General features: G+C 52.9%; 1 protein-coding gene across 1 annotated transcript in view; it reads left to right on the top strand.

Annotated features, from left to right (window-relative positions):
- FBLN1 (fibulin 1) overlaps positions 1-15,616 on the top strand; it is an 82,288-nt gene that overhangs the window by 11,048 nt on the left and 55,624 nt on the right. The window contains exons 2-4 of the mRNA XM_055394480.2: positions 1,879-1,984; positions 7,928-8,063; positions 10,330-10,501. Coding sequence (XP_055250455.1) covers positions 1,879-1,984; positions 7,928-8,063; positions 10,330-10,501 — 414 coding nt within the window. The remainder of the gene's footprint in view (positions 1-1,878; positions 1,985-7,927; positions 8,064-10,329; positions 10,502-15,616) is intronic.

A 15,616-nucleotide genomic window follows, 5' to 3' on the forward strand; every position in this document is an offset into this window, starting at 1 on the left:
TGGATCTTCTGCTCAGTGCTCCCCAGAAGCCCTGGGATGGGGGTCCTGGGGTCACCATCAGGGGACATGGAGAGGCCCTTTCTTCTTCTGGCTCAGAACGTGGCCGGTCCATTTGCAGCAACGTGGATGGAGCTAGAGATGCTCATACTGAGTGGAGTAAGTCAGACAGAGGAGGAGAAATACCATGTGACATCCCTGGTGTGTGGAATCTACAAACAAATGATACCAGTGAACTTAGGAAGTGGGAAGAGACTCAGACTTAGAAGACAGGTTTATGGTTGCCGGGGGAAGGGCTAGCTAGGAGCTTTGGGAAGGTCATGTACACACTGCTGTGTTTAACATGGACATCAGCAAAGACATCACATGGCACGTGGAACTCTGCTCAATGTTATGTGCCAGCCTGGAGGGGAGAAGGCTTTGGGGGAGAATGGATGCATGTTTATGTATGGCTGAGCCCCTTTGCTAGTCGCTTGAAACTACCACAGCATTGCTAATTGGCTATACCTCAATGCAAAATGTTTTTAGTGTTAAAAAATAAATGAATAAAAAACAATTTAAGAGGAAATGGCCTGTCCAGCCTCTGGCTCTTCACGCCAGCATGGACCACACTCACTGGGTCTTCCAGGGTGGCCACTTGCTGCCTCAGGGCTCCAGGCACAGAGTGTCCCCAGAGGTGGTCAAGGTGGCCGTGGGCAGATCGTCACAGCTGGTGTTACTGGACACACTGGCCTCGAGCTGAGTCCAGGAGTGGCCCTCTCTTCTGGTGCCACCTTGAGGGCTGGGCCTTAGAAGGGCGGTGGGCACAAACAGAACACACAAGGCCGTTGGTGCCAGGAAATGCTGCCAAGCCTGGTGGGATTTATCCCATGGGGTGCATGAAAGCCAGCCATGAGAAAGCATGTTCCATAAAGTCCAATTTTGAAATGTCCGGCCCAGAGGTGACCTTCTGCCTGGGTGCAGAGGTGGTTGCCCCTCTCGCCCCCTCCTGGCTGTGGAAGGACTTGGGGCTGAGAGCACCTTGGTGCCCGGCGGCTCCTCCCTTTGGTAGCCATGGGGTCCTCTCCTTCTGTGAGCCGGGGTGCCTGTCGGGGCAGCCTGGGCTGCGGATGGAAGGCTGGGTGCCCAGTGCAGCCGTGAGGGTGTGGGTTTGCCAGCGGCCATCTTTCCTTTTTGTAAGCAAAGAGGTGAATCTGTGACAAGTCTGGGGCAGAAACCAGCTTCAGTTCTGAGGCCCTCGCAAGTGGCAGTGACGGTTAAATGAGAACGCAGAGTGGGTCTCAGAAATGCAGGCTCCTTGCTTCTCCCCGGAGCCGGCTGGCTGCAGTGGAGGCCCCTGGATTTCCGTTCCCTCCTCTGTGCCCTCTCATTGCGGTACCCGCCCCCTGGGTGTTCACGTTCCACTCTCTGGGGAAGCCTTCCTTGGTTGTCCCAGTTTGGGGGGCGCTCCAGACCTCTTCCATTCTGCACTGAAATCTTTAGTGAGACAAACCGTCTCTGACCCCCGCAGGAGTGGGATCCGTCGTGTCCTGGATACCCTGAGCACCGGGCTGTCCGTGTCCCCAGCCTCTGGCCCCGGGGCAGGGATACTGGGTGCTGAGCTGCAGCCTCATCAGAACTAGTTTGGGAAGATCGTGGTTGAGGTCTCGGGCCTCTCCAGGAGGAGCACGCTCCTGGGTCTCCCAGCCCCAGTGGAGTTTTCAGGACGTGCTTTCGAGTGACTGAAGGGTGCTTCAGCATCAGCCCTGGATGCTGTGAGGCGGCGTCCAGATGGTGTGGCCGGGGGTGGGGGGGCGCCCGAGGGGGGTTGCCCATCCCAGGGGCCCTGGGGGGTGTGGTGAGTCGCCTGCCGCCTGTTACCCTGTTCTCCTCCCTGCACAGCGGGCGCAGACGTCTCCATGGAGGCCTGCTGTGCAGACGGACATCGAATGGCCACTGAGCGCAAGGACTGCTCGCTGCCCTACGCCTCGGAATCCAAGGAATGCAGGTATGTCTGCCAGCGCTTCGCCAGAAGACGTTCCTCTAGACAAAAGCAGGGGAGGAAGGGAGAATGGGTGGCAGACCCCCGGGGGAGGCTGGGCACCAGGGCCAGGCTGTGGGGGAGGTGCAGTGGGCTGCTGACCCCTGCCTCCCTCCCTCCTCTGTGCCCCCATGGGCCTCGTACATGTCTCTGCTTACCCTTCCCCCGCCTCCCTGGCATTATCGGGGCATCCTGACATTTCGCCAGGCTGCACGCAAGAAGATCTGGGTTTGCAGCCCTCGCTGCCACAGCTGGGCACTGTGACCAAGTCACCCAGAAAGGGGGTGGTTACTGGGGGCAGGTGAGGTCATGTGATCTCAAAGCACTGGAAGTGCTTTGCCAGTAAAAGCATGGCCGCTTTCAGACCCCAACACCCAGACGAGCCAGTCCCAGAGCAAAAGTTCTCCTAGGCCGTTGTCCACTTTATCTGGTAGCCAACATCTGGATCAACTATGTTTATTCCTCTCTCATTAAATTAACTCAAGCTCCTTCAAAGTTTTGGGAGGATGTGAGCTTAGAATCGGCTTTCCTGGTGTCTCAGCGATACAGAATCTGCCTGCAGTGCAGAAGGTCCAGGTTCAATCCCTGGATTGGGAAGATCCTCTGGAGCAAGAAATGACAACCCACTCCAGTAATCTTGCCTGGAGACTCCCCATGAACAGAGGAGTCTGGCGGGCTACAGTCCATGGGGTCACAAAGAGTCAGATACCACTGAGGCAACTGAACACCCAACTGGAAGCCTAGAATAAATGATAAAGACATGTCATGTTGGTCATCACTGTCAAAATAATATAAAAATAATAGCAAGTCTTTAGGAAGCACCTACTTGGTGCTGGGCATTTGGTGCCCAGCATCTCATTTAACTCTGTTACTGATCCCGTTTTACAGATGAGAAAACTGAGCTTTCCCCAGAGTGCTCAGCTGGGGGCATTAGGACTTGGACCCAGATCTGCTTGCCTGGGGAGCAGAGGTCGGGAGGCGAGGGTATGAACATGTTCCATCACATGCCATCCGTTCATGCTCTCTGCCCCTGATCGAAGCCAAAGCAGCTTTGACCTGGGGGTGCTGGATGGAGAGCTGCCACAGACAGAAAGAATGTGCAGGGCAGGCTCGTCCGCCTCATTCTGGAGTCTTGCATTTGTGTTGGCATCGAGCATTGAGAGGCTGCTGCCTGCCAGCTGTGACGGAGGATGTAAAGCTCCATTGAGGAAATTCTTGAAAAGTCGAAAGCATTATAGTCCCAGCAAGGGAAGGAGAGAAGAGGGCGCTTGGATTGTCTGAACTGAGTGGGAGACCGTGCCATGAGGATTTACGGCGCGTCTGATGAGTGAGAGCTGAGATCTTGGCGTGAGGCTTTGCACTAGAAATGTCAGAGGGTGGCTGGCAGTTTGGGGCGAAGGTAGCCGGTGAGCGCCAAACATTCTGTTTACAGACTGGGCCCAGAGAGGCAGACAGGCCCTGGGGACCCATCAGGCTGGCTTTCAGGCTGTGTGACTTGAGCCAGCTTGGATCCTCGGTTTCCCCAAACGTTAAAGCAGGACAGTGATGGTGACCGAGGGGAGGGACGCAGCTAGGCAGAGGGGTGCATGCATCTGCTCAGGCCGCCAGCACAGCCACTCTGCCCGGGTGGCTTCACGCACAGACATTTACCGTCTCCCAGTCTGAAGACAGGCGTCTGAGATCCTGGTTCCTGCTGATGCCTGTCTCCTGGGCTTGGAGATGCCACCTCCTCCCCACGTCCTCATGTCTTCTCCTCTCTGTGTGTTTCTGTCCTAGTCTTTCTTTTTTAAAAAACATTTTTATTAAAAAAAATTTTTTTTTTTTATGGCTGCAGCTTGCAGCATGCAGGATCTTAGCTCCCCAACCAAGGCTCAAACCCGTGCTCCCTGTAGAGGAAGAACAGAATCTTATCCACTGGGCTACCAGGGAAGTCCCCACAAGTTCAGTATTATCATTTTTAATGAAGGGAGAGAAGAGAGCAAGCAGGTCAGAAATCAAATCTGGTTTAAGAGGGTGCTCTTACTAGTTAAAGGGTACAGGAAACAAGAACCACCAGCCACCTGGTAACTCAGTAATTCCAATGTTATTTTTCTCCTTCAAAGTGGCATTGTGCCAGCCCCTCCAGTTTTAAGTTTTCATTTATTTGGCAAATCTTGATTGATCTTCGGTACTGTTCTAAGCTGAGGGTGAGGAAAATGGGGTCTCATAGGTGGGCAAGCCCCAGGCCGAGCCCTCCTGGGCAGAGCTGGGGGAGGAAGCGCTCAGGGTTCTGTGGTGCCCAAGAAGCCCAGGGTTGACACACTGGTAGATGAGAGAATCGGAGAGGACTGCAAGGGCCCCAGCACCTCCCAGCACACATGGGTTCTAGCCGGGCATGGATGGCTTCTGCCCAAGCCTCTAACACGTGGCACATTTGGGGATAATCAGGAGAGACAGCAGATGATGTTTCAATTCAAGCATCACCGCACATCCTAGTCTCAACCAAATATGGTTGGCCTTGTGACCCAAATGTGGTGGTGGTGGTTTAGTTGCTAAGTTGTGTCCGACTCTTGCGACCCCATGGACTGTAGCCCACCTGGCTCCTCTGTCCATGGGATTCTCCAGGCAAGATTACTGGATGGGTTGCCGTTTCCTTCTCCAGGGGATCTTCCCAACCCAGGAATCAAACCTGGGTCTCCTCCATTGCAGGCAGATTCTTTACTGACTGAGCTATAAGAGAAGCCCAAATATAAATTTGCCTAAAACTTGGGGTTGAATGCAGCCCACCAGGGAATTTGGATCCACGTGGAGTTCTCAAGTGGTGCTAGTGGTAAAGAACCTGTCTGCCAATGCAGGAGACCAAAGGGACGTGGGTTCGATCCCTGGGTAGGGAAGATCCCCTGGAGGAGGAAATGGCAACCCACTCCAGTATTCTTGCTTGGAAAATCCTATGGACAGAGGGGCCTGGTGGGCTGTAGTCCATGAAATTGCAAAGGGTCAGACATGACTGAGTTGACGTAACATGTTAGCATGGAGTCGAAACCTAAAGCAGATCCTGAGCTGATGTTTCTCAATCCACCAGTCACTCTCTGAACCCCTTCATTTATTTCACAAATTGTATTGAGGCTATCCTGGAGGAAATGGAGATAAATCAATGAACAAAATAAGCAACATCTCTTCGGAGGATGCAGACGATGACATGGTAAAGTCTCTGGTTTGTAAGAAGGCAAGAGGTGTCCTGGGAAAGGAAAGTCCAGGGACAAGAGGCCGGGTCTCCTGATCAGAGTGGGTTTACAATTTCAGATAGAGATGTTTGGGGGCACCTTGCTGAGAATGGGTGTCTCACCAGGGCCTGAAGGAGGCGAGCAAGCCAGCCAGGTAAATGCAAGATCGCTTGTCCAAGCTGAAGGGCAGCAAGGGGAGAGCAGCTACAAATCCACCTGCAATGCAGGAGACCCGAGTTCGATCCCTGGGTCAGGAAGATCCCTGGAGAAGGAAATGGTAACCCACTCCAGTATTCTTGCCTGGGAAATCCCACGGACGGGGGAGCCTGACGGGCTACAGTCCATGGGGTCGCAAAGAGCTGGACATGACTGACCGACTGAACTACTGTCCAGCTCTCCAGACGCCCAGCTCTGGCCCAGGCCCACCAGTGCAGAGCTTCAGAACTGCTGCCCCGGAAGGACCCCAGTGTGGGAAGCTGTGCTTCCCCTCCAGGACATCCCTCTCTCATCCCCGAAGCCTCTGCATGGGCCTAGCACACAGTAGGGCTGCAACCAAAAAAATTTTTTTAATTGCAGTAAAATATACATAATACTCAGTCGTGTCCAACTCTTTGTGGCCCTATGGACTATAACCCTCCAGGCTCCTCTGCCCATGGAATTTTCCAGGCACGAATACTGGAGTGGGGTGCCATTTCCTACAGATTGCACCATCGTGACCATGTTTAGGGGTGCAGTTCAGTACATTTGCATCACTGTCCCACCATCCCCAGAACTTTTTCATCTTCCTAAACTGAGACAGAAACTTCTTGTTACCCACCCTGCCCCAGCCCATCCCTTCTGTTTTCCATCTTCATGAATTTGACTCTTCTGGGTCCCTCACAGAAGTGGAATCACAGTATTTATCCTTTTGTGTCTGGCTTCTTTCACGTAGCTCTCTGTCCGTTGAGTTTCTCTGCCTTGTAACACGTGTTTGGGTTTCCCTCCTGGTCGAGGCTGCGTTCAGCCCCTTCGTATGTACAGACCACGCTTGGCTTGTCCGTTCCTTGGTGGATACTTGGGTTGCTCCCATCTTCTGGCGGTTATGAGTCGCGCTGCCGTGAACCTAGGTGCGTCAGTGTCTGAGTCCACTGCTTTCTGTCCTTTTGGTTTTATACCTGGAGTTGGGCTCACCGGGTCCAACGCGCATTCCGTCCAAAAGGTTTGAGGAGCTGCCGCCGCACCGTCTGGCTCTCCCACCCACAGCGCACAAGGCTTCCAGTTTTCCACAACGCTCGTTTTTTCCTGTTCAGCTAGTGAACGTCTTTGAGTGAACGGATAGTTGGACGCACATCTGTTTGCTCTCCCTAACAATTTAGTAAAATGCCGGTTATTTGCAAATTCTGGGCATGAGCGGAGGGCATGAGTGAATGTGTGGTAACAGAATATAGGCATGTTTCATTTTCTTGTGCTTCAAAGGTTGGAATTCTTTTTTTTTTTTTTTTTAACAGATTGAAGGTTTGTGGTAATTCCATGTTGTCAGATGATGGCTAGCATTTTTTAGCAATGATGATTTTTATTAAGGTGTGATTGCTTTCTAGACATAACGCTACTGCACACTTCATGGGCTGCAGTACAGTGCAAACGTAACTTTTATATGCTCCAAGAAACCAGAGAGTTTGTGTGACTCACTTTACCGTACTGGTCTGGAGTGAAACCTGCAGTCTATCTCTGTGTGTATGAACAGATCCAGGCCGGAGCCCAGGGACAGTTCTAGACGTGCATGAGAAGCCAGGTGAAGAACTCCAGCCCCACAGAGTGGAGGCTGGGGGCCAGCCATGCGGGGAGGCCGGCGGGGCCCCACCCTTTGCGGTCCAGCACAGGCCTGGCGGCTCTTCCTGCCCTTGTTTGCAACCCCAGAGCCAGGGTTCTCCCGGGTCTGGGGGGAGCCACACTTGTGATCACATACCTCTTGCTCCCTCACCTCCCTGCCCTCCCTGCCTGGAGCTGTGTCTGAGGGACCCCTTCTGGCAGATCCGCCTCGAGGGACCTTCTTCCTGGAGACCCTAGCAGGACTAGGAGATGGAGGTGCAGCGCCCCAGGCTCACTCTTGCTGCCGTCCGTCACCCTTGGCCGTGGCAGCCTCCTCTGCTTCGCCGGAGCCGTTCCCTCTGATTCCGGAACCTGGGGAGATGCGCACTGATGAAGGATGAGAGGACCCAGGCCTGAGCCAGCCCTCATCTGTTTCTTTAAATTTGTTTTTAATTAAAAAAGACCAGCAACTCATTTGGCTGTGCCGGGTCTTGTTGCAGCATGTGGGATCTCCAGTTGTAGCACATGGGGTCTAGTTCCCTGACCAGGTGTTGAGCCCTTGTCGCCTGCTTTGGGAGTGCAGAGTCAGCCACAAGACCACCGGGAAACCCCAGCCGTAATCTGGTTTGTGTTATAAATAGCTGGGAACTTTCTCTGGATGAGGCTCAGTGCTCAAGAGGGATGAAGTTGGCCTCTGGAACCCACTCCCAGACACCAGCCTGCATTCACTCGTTCTAATTAAACACTGCTGAGCACCTTCCGTGTGCGGGTGTTGCGTGTGTCTGTCAGTGTGCCTGTGGATGAGTGGCAGGGGTGGGGACGAAGGGGGCCTTCAAATGTGACAGGGCTGCCGTCCCCGAGCGGCTACTGCCCCCAGGCCCTGGGTACACCCAGCACAGCCCATGCCCTCTGCCCACAGGATGGTCCAGGAGCAGTGTTGCCACAGCCAGCTGGAGGAGCTGCACTGCACCACGGGCATCAACCTGGCCAACGAGCAGGACAGCTGTGCCGTGCCGCGCGGCAACAACGCCAGCCTCGAGGCCATGTTCGTGAAGGTGAGGACCCTGCCCTCCCGGCGCAGCCGTCCCTTCTGCAGCCCGAGGCCTGGGGCACTCTCCTCCCTGCACCCTGAACTCAGGCAGCCTTTCCCTCTGAGCAGCAGGGTGTACAAAGCCCCGGGGGCAGGAAGGGCCACTCAAGTCTCCCCACCAGCTCCAGTTTACCCAGTAAACTCTGGGCAACACCCCAGAGTTGCAGCATGCGTGGTCTAGTTCCCCGAGCAGAGATTGGACCCGGATGCTCTGCATTGGGTGCGCAGGCTCTTAGCTCTGCACCCCAGGTCCCTTCCAGCACTGGGAAATGGGGATGAAGTGACCCAGCCCTGCCCTGAAGACTGCCAGCGGGTGTCCCCAACCTCTGGACCGCAGACTGGTGCCTCCTGATGGATCAGCGGCAGCGTGAGATTAGATGTAAAGTGCACAATAAGCGTAGTGCACTTGAATCACCCCAAAACCATCCTCCACCCCAGTTCGTGGAAAAACTGTCTTCCATGAAACTGGCCCCCGGTGCTGAAAAGGTTGGGGACCGCTGACTGCCAGTCCCAGGGCTTCAAACAGGGACGCAAAGGTCAGAGCACGGGTTACCTGGACTCAGGGCTTTCTGAACCCTCAATTCAAGGTTGGCATCCCCACCCCCGCCCCCAGGAGGCCCTCAAACGTCTCTGCTCTCCCCAGCTAGTCAGAGCTCAGAATGGGCCCCCACGTATGCCTCTGAGAATGCATGACCTCCATAAGTGCCCTAGAAGAAAAGACAGGTCCAGAGAGGCCCACGCTCCAAAGTGACCTCTCAGCAAGGGTCCTTTGAGATCAGCAGTGAGTCAGGGCTGGGAGCGGGGTCACCTGACCCAGAGGGAACCCTGTCCAGAAGGTCAACGATGAATGGATGTCAGACACCCTTGACTCCAGGTCCAGGCCAGGTCCCCGGGGCCTCCGTCCCTGTGGGAGGCCTGCATCTGTGCATGGATGTGGAGAGGTTCCTGAGAGCGTTCCGAGGTCTGAAAACTGCAAATAAACTAGGCTGTCCCTCCCTTACCGCTTACCAAAGGAGAAAAACAGCCTGACCAGGAGGAGCTCAAGTTTGGAAAGTTAATTAACCTGGTCATCTGGGTTTCTGGTGGAGGTGCCAGGTGACGACACTGAATTCCCTGGAAGAAAGATTTCCTGTTCCCCGTTAGGAACCCACGAAGTAATTTCAAGGAGCGAGAATTGGAATGAAGTCTGGATTCCGGGAGGGGCAGTGGGGCTCCTTTCTGGGGCGCGTGTTTTCACACAGAGAGGGATGTGGAGGGGTATTCCACGTCGAGGAGTTGGGGGTCCACCGCCCCTTGCCCACCCTCAGCCTTTGTGGGCTTTTCATGGGAGGAGGCTGGGGGGCAGGGGAGCAGGGGCTGGTCAAGGAGGTTCCTGGGAGCTGGGGCCTGAGAGGCTTAGAGCCAGCCTCCCAGAAAGGGGGCTCTGCCTGGGTCCTCAGACTTCAGAAAAGGTCTGGAACATTCTAACGGGCATGGAAACTGATTGCCTCTGCCAATGAGCCGTTTGTATTTCCGGGTAGGATGACTTGGGACATACGAGGTGGAGGAGGTCACTGGGGCTCCTGCTCCTCCACGAAGCTCAGGCAAAACCACCTCCCCCGCTTCTGCCATAGACCTTTGGAACGTTCTGTGCGTTTCTTAGAATGATGACCGAAATTGAGTTTTTCACGTGCCAGGGGTGAATGTGGTTTATGGGCTTCAAATGTGACTCTGGGGATCACTGGGGTATACAGGTGACAGTGGCAACTCTGTCCCTTGCCTGCTGACCTGTCTTGAGTTTCTCTTCCTGTTGCCTGAACCACCCTGACTGGGGTGAGGAGGAAGAGACAGGTATATATTCATTGGTCCAGGCACGCTAGAGAAACCTCAGAGCACGCAGAAGGCAGGGACCCTTAGGGAGCCCATGTGGGAACCCTCCTCCTAGCCCTCCTCTTCCTGGAGGCCCCGCTGGACCGGCTGGGATTTGGTGGGGCAGTCAGGTGTTGTGGAGCATGTGCTGGGATCAGTCTCTTTAAGGTTCCTTTCAAAACCAGGACCTATGAGGTTCGGGGGGCAGGAAGCCTTGGGCTCAGCTGGCTTTGCTGTTTCCTGCCAGCATTTAGGAGAGGCAGGAGAGTCGGGCGTGTGTCTCCCCGTCCAGGGAGAATGACCACGGGGGGATGAGGGGTCTGTGGGGTCCGCCGTGTCATGGATCTGGCTTCTCCATCAAGAGTCTCTGCCTGCGTTTTCAGAGGTGCTGCCACTGCTGCCTGCTGGGGCGCGCGGCCCAGGCCCAGGGCCAGAGCTGTGAGTACAGCCTCATGGTTGGCTACCAGTGTGGACTGGTCTTCCGGGCGTGCTGCGTCAAGGGCCAGGAGACGGCAGACTTTGCCCCAGGGGACGGTGGGGACCTCCAAGAAACAGGTAAGTCCTCCTTTCCCCGCTCTGGGGCAGGGCGGTCAGTCGAGGTTATTTAGAGAAGCAGAACCAATAGGACGTGGGGAGAGAGGGAGAGAAGGATTTATTTTAGGACATTGGCTCACACAGCTAGGGGGGCTGGCAGGTTTGAAACCTGCAGGCTGTGTATGCAGGCCAGATGCCCAGGAGAGCACCGATCTTCTGGCTGAAGTCTGAAGGCCATCTGCTAGCAGAGCTCCTTCTTGCTTGGGGGAGGGTAGTCCTTCTCTTAAGGCCTTCACCTGATTGGATGAGGCCCACCCACTTGATGGAGGGCAGTCCCCTTTACTCATAGTCTGCTCATCTAAAACATACCATCCCAGCTGTGTCCAGACTAGTGCTGGATCAAATATCAGAGTACTATAGCCCCACTAAGTTGACACCTAAAACTGACCATCACGGGTGGTGTGGGCTTGCACATTGACCATTGCCTTAACTCTGCAGAGACTGGTTCTGGTTGTCAGAGCAGGTTCACGTTTCTCAATGTCCTGGAGTGAAACCGAGGGCTTGGCGTCTGGGATCTGACGAATCTGTGTTCATGTCCTGACATGGGGTCCTGACATGTGTTTGGGGCCGACTGATGGATCCAGGTCTCAGTTTCCTCATCTGTGAAGTGGGGATGCCTATAGTCCCACTTACTCGGTTGCTGGGATGAAATGGGAGAAGTGGAATATGGCGTTTGCCGCCACAGTTCATCTCATCCCTCCGGCCGCCTCGGGCAGCATCAGTGGCTGGCCACGCTCTTGTTTACAGCGCTTCACAGATGAGGTCCTGGCATTCAAGGTCACGTGGCTGACATACGGTGGAGGCGGAACTCTGGCCTTCCGATGCCGGGCCAGTGCCACCTCTCTATCTGGAGCTGACGACATAGACGAGAGGCTGGGGGCACCACTCATGAATAGCAGGCTGTGAGCATGCAAACATAGATGTTTATTCAGCGTAGGGGCGGGTGACCCCCAGAGCAGCTTCAAGACAGCTCCCAGCTGTGTTTCCATTAGTTTAGCTCCCCACCCTCCAAGTGTCTGAAGCCACGTCAATCCTGAAGCCTTGGGGCATGGTTCAGTTACCCGGTTCAGGAAACTTCTCGGTTGTCTAATCATCTCTTCCACTTATGCAATGGTTTCCTGTGCCATAATGGAAACAGCCCTGGAAAATTTCAGGCGTCTGCTCTGCCCCAAGCTTGCTGCCTGCCTGGGACCTTTGCCTTCTCAGTCTGAGTTCCGCTTGCCCTCTGTTCAACATGGGGAAGGGGAAGGGAGCAGGTCCGAGGAAGAGCTCACAGACCAGCGGTCCCTAAGCCAGGCCGTCTGTTCCCATGGCTCTGGGGTCCCGGGTCAAGTGGCCCATCTTTCATTCTTTGTTTTGACTTCTCAAGCCCAGGACCCCGCTGTGCAGCTGACTGCAGATATCTTATTCATAAAGGGGGACTGGAACCACGTTCTGGCTCCCTCCTTGACTTTTGAAATCGGAGGTGACGTTTTCACTTTAAACAAACTCAGATTCTTCACCCTGGTGGAGACTTTCTTCTGTGTCTCCAGGGGAGACTTTTGTTGATCTATATCTTGGTTCGTTAGCGGTCTCTGAGCTTTTCTGTTGCCCCAGACGTCTAATTTCTTTGTCTTTCATCTGCTGCATTTCTTGCCCCAGACTTTCCTCAGTGTCTCTATGAGGACGTCCCTGTGTTCCCTCCCCACTCAGACACAGACCTACCTTCCTGTCTTCCGCTGACGTTTACTGTGGGCCTCCTATGTGCTGCCAGGGGGCCACATGGGGGACCCGTAGACCAGTACCGGCCTGAGGTAAAATAAGTACAGAAATGGACAGTAAGCCTTTTAGAAACTTCTCTAAGCATTTGATACAGGGAGGCCTGGCGTGCTGTGATTGATGGGGTAGCAAAGAGTCAGACACGACTGAGCGACTGAACTGAACTGAACTCATGTCTGGTGTCACTGGTGGCTCAGACGGTAAAGAATTGTCCTGCAATGCAGGGGACCCAGGTTCTATCTCTGGGTCAGGAAGATCCCCTGGAGAAGGAAATGGCAACCTACTCCAGTATTCTTGCCTGGGCGAATCCCATGGACAGACAAGCCAGGCGGGCTACAGTCCATGGGTCGCAAAGAGTCAGACATGACTGAGTGACTAGCACACACATATACACAGATCTGTTTAATCTAATTATAAAATTGGGATTTGTGTCTGTTTTCTTAACCTTTTTCTAAATAAGCTGTATTATGAGTTATCGAAGTGTTGTTATCGTCGATATTGTTATATGGAAGTATAAGTTATCTAAGATGGGGGAAAGAACCCTGTTCTTTTGGGTAGAGCTGTGCTAGGGTGTATCTTGGTTATGCCCATTCTACAGATTGGGCGACTGAAGCTGCAAGAAGCTTAGATTCCAGATTCCTCTTCTCTCATTCTTTGCCCGGCATCATTTCAGTTCAGTTCAGTCGCTCAGTCATGTCCGACTCTTTGCAACCCCATGAATCACAGCATACCAGGCCTCCCTGTCCATTACCAACTCCCGGAGTTCACTCAAACTCATGTCCATCGAGTCAGTGATGGCATCCAGCCATCTCATTCTCTGTCGTCCCCTTCTCCTCCTGCCCCCAATCCCTCCCAGCATCAGAGTCTTTTCCAGTGAGTCAGCTCATCGCATGAGGTGGCCAAAGTATTGGAGTTTCAGCTTTAGCATCAGTCCTTCCAGTGAACACCCGGGACTGATCTCCTTTAGAATGAACTGGTTGGATCTCCTTGCAGTACAAGGGACTCTCAAGAGTCTTCTCCAACACCACAGTTCAAAAGCAGCAATTCTTCGGTGATCAGCTTTCTTCACAGTCCAACTCTCACATCCATACATGACCACTGGATAAACTATAGCCTTGCCTAGATGGACCATGGTTGACAAAGTAATGTCTCTGCTTTTTAATGTGCTGTCTAGGTTGGTCATAACTTTCCTTCCAAGGAGTAAGCGTCTTTGAATTTCATGGCTGCAAAAGAATATTGTGGAAATCTTGATAATGTCATCACACAGGTAGTAGTTTCTCACAAACCCCCCGGCCTTGTCACTGTGAATCCTCTGGAGGACGGTTCCGATCACCCTGGCCTGTGCCTGGACGTGGCAGGGACTTGGGCTTTGCCAGGATATAATTCCAGGTGAATGAAGGGTCCCGAAATCAAACATTCTTTTTTTTCTCTCTCTTTTTTTGACTTCTAGTATAGTTGATTTACAGTGTTGTGTTAATTTCTGCTGTACAGTAAAGTGATTCTTTATGCGTATATGGACGTTCTTCTTCATACGCTTTTCCATTATGGTTTATCACAGGATATGGAGTGCAGTTCCCTGGGCTGTCCAGTAGAACCCTGTTGTTTGCTCGTTCTGTTTGTAATAGCTTTCATCTGCTAACCCCCACCTCCAGTCCACGCCTCACCAAGACCCTCTCCTGTGGCAGCCACCAGTCTGTTCTCTGTTTATGACTGTCTGTTTCATAGATAGGCTCATTTGTGTTGTGTTTTAGATTCCACACATGAGTGATGTCATATGGTATTTGACCTTCTCTTCCTTCTCCAGGGGGTCTTCCTGACCCAGGGATCCCCATTCTTTACCACTGAGCCACCAGGGAAGTCCTGTGATCATCTCTTGTTCAGTCTCTCAGTCGTGTCTGACTTTTTGCAACCCCACGGATGGCAGCACGCCAGGCTTCCCTGTCCATCACCAACTCCCAGAGTTTGTTCAAACTCATGTCCATCGAGTCGGTGATGCCATCCAACCATCTCATCCTCTGTCGCCCTCTTCTCCTCCTGCCCTCAATGTTTCCCAGCATCAGGGTCCTTTCTAGTGAGTCAGTTCTTTGCATCAGGTGGCCAAAGTATTGAAACTTCAGCTTCATCACCAGTCCTTCCAATGAATATTCATGGTTGATTTCCTTTTGGATTGACTGGTTTGGTCTTGCAGTCCAAGGGACACGCAAGGGTCTTCTCCGGCAGCGCAGTTTGAAAGCGCCAGCTCTCCACATTCAGTCTCCTTTGCACTCCAACTCACATCCATACGTGACGACTGGAAAAATCATAATTTTGACTATATGGACCTTTGTTGGCAAAGTGATGTCTCGCTTTTTAATACATTTGTCTAGGTTTTTCATAACTATTTTTTCCAAAGAGCAAGCAGTCACCGTCTGCATTGATTTTGGAGCCCCTCCAAAAAATGAAATCGGGCACTGTTTCCACATTTTCCCCATCTCTTGGTCATGAAGTGATGGAACTAGATGCCATGATCTTCGTTTTTTGAGTATTGAGTTTTAAGCCATCTTTTCCACTCTCCTCTTTCACCTTCATCAAGAGGCTCTTTAGTTCCTCTTCTCTTGCTGCCATTAATGATCATCTCTAGTTGCATCCAAATTAACCGTTCTGAGCAAAGGTGCTCCCAGCCTCCCAACCTAGAGAGGACTGACACCCTAAAGGTCTCTTGCTTAGTTTCTTCCCAGCTGAAAAGTTTTTGAATTATTTAGGGACCCTTCCCATATTTTAATGTGAAAGTATCAGTTGCTCAGTTGTGTCCAGCTCTTGAGACACCATGGGCTGTATCCCTCCAGGCTCCTCTGTCCATGTTCTCCAGGCAAGAATACTGGAGTGGATTGCCATTTCCCTTCTCCAGGGTGTCTTTCCAACCCAGGGATCAAATCCAGGTCTCCCGCATTGCAGGCAGATTCTTTACCGTCTGAGCCACAAGGGAAGCCTTCCTGTGTCTTATGCATAGTTAGTGTCTATAAATTATGTCATATTGAAATTTACTGCAGAATTACTAATGTGTGTGCTTTTACTGAGGTCTATTTTTCCAGTGTGGTTGTATCATGCTCTCACATGTATGTGATTGAGAAGACAGGGGAAGGTAGAAGGAAGAGGAAATCAACACGGAGATGGACACTGTTTCCACCGGGTCGCATTTCCTTTTTTCTGTCTTTCTTAGCCTCTCTCCCGTGGGTGTGGCTGCACTGAGGAGACCCTGGATTTGAGCTTTCCCACCCAGCCTTGTAATGCGATGGCTGCTGAACTGCGATGGCGTTGTGCTCACTGTCATTCCATCTT

The sequence above is a fragment of the Moschus berezovskii genome, chromosome 6 (assembly GCF_049115385.1).
Source record: "Moschus berezovskii isolate FMDL1 chromosome 6, NW_MosBer_1.0, whole genome shotgun sequence".
Taxonomy (NCBI): Eukaryota; Metazoa; Chordata; class Mammalia; order Artiodactyla; family Moschidae; genus Moschus; species Moschus berezovskii.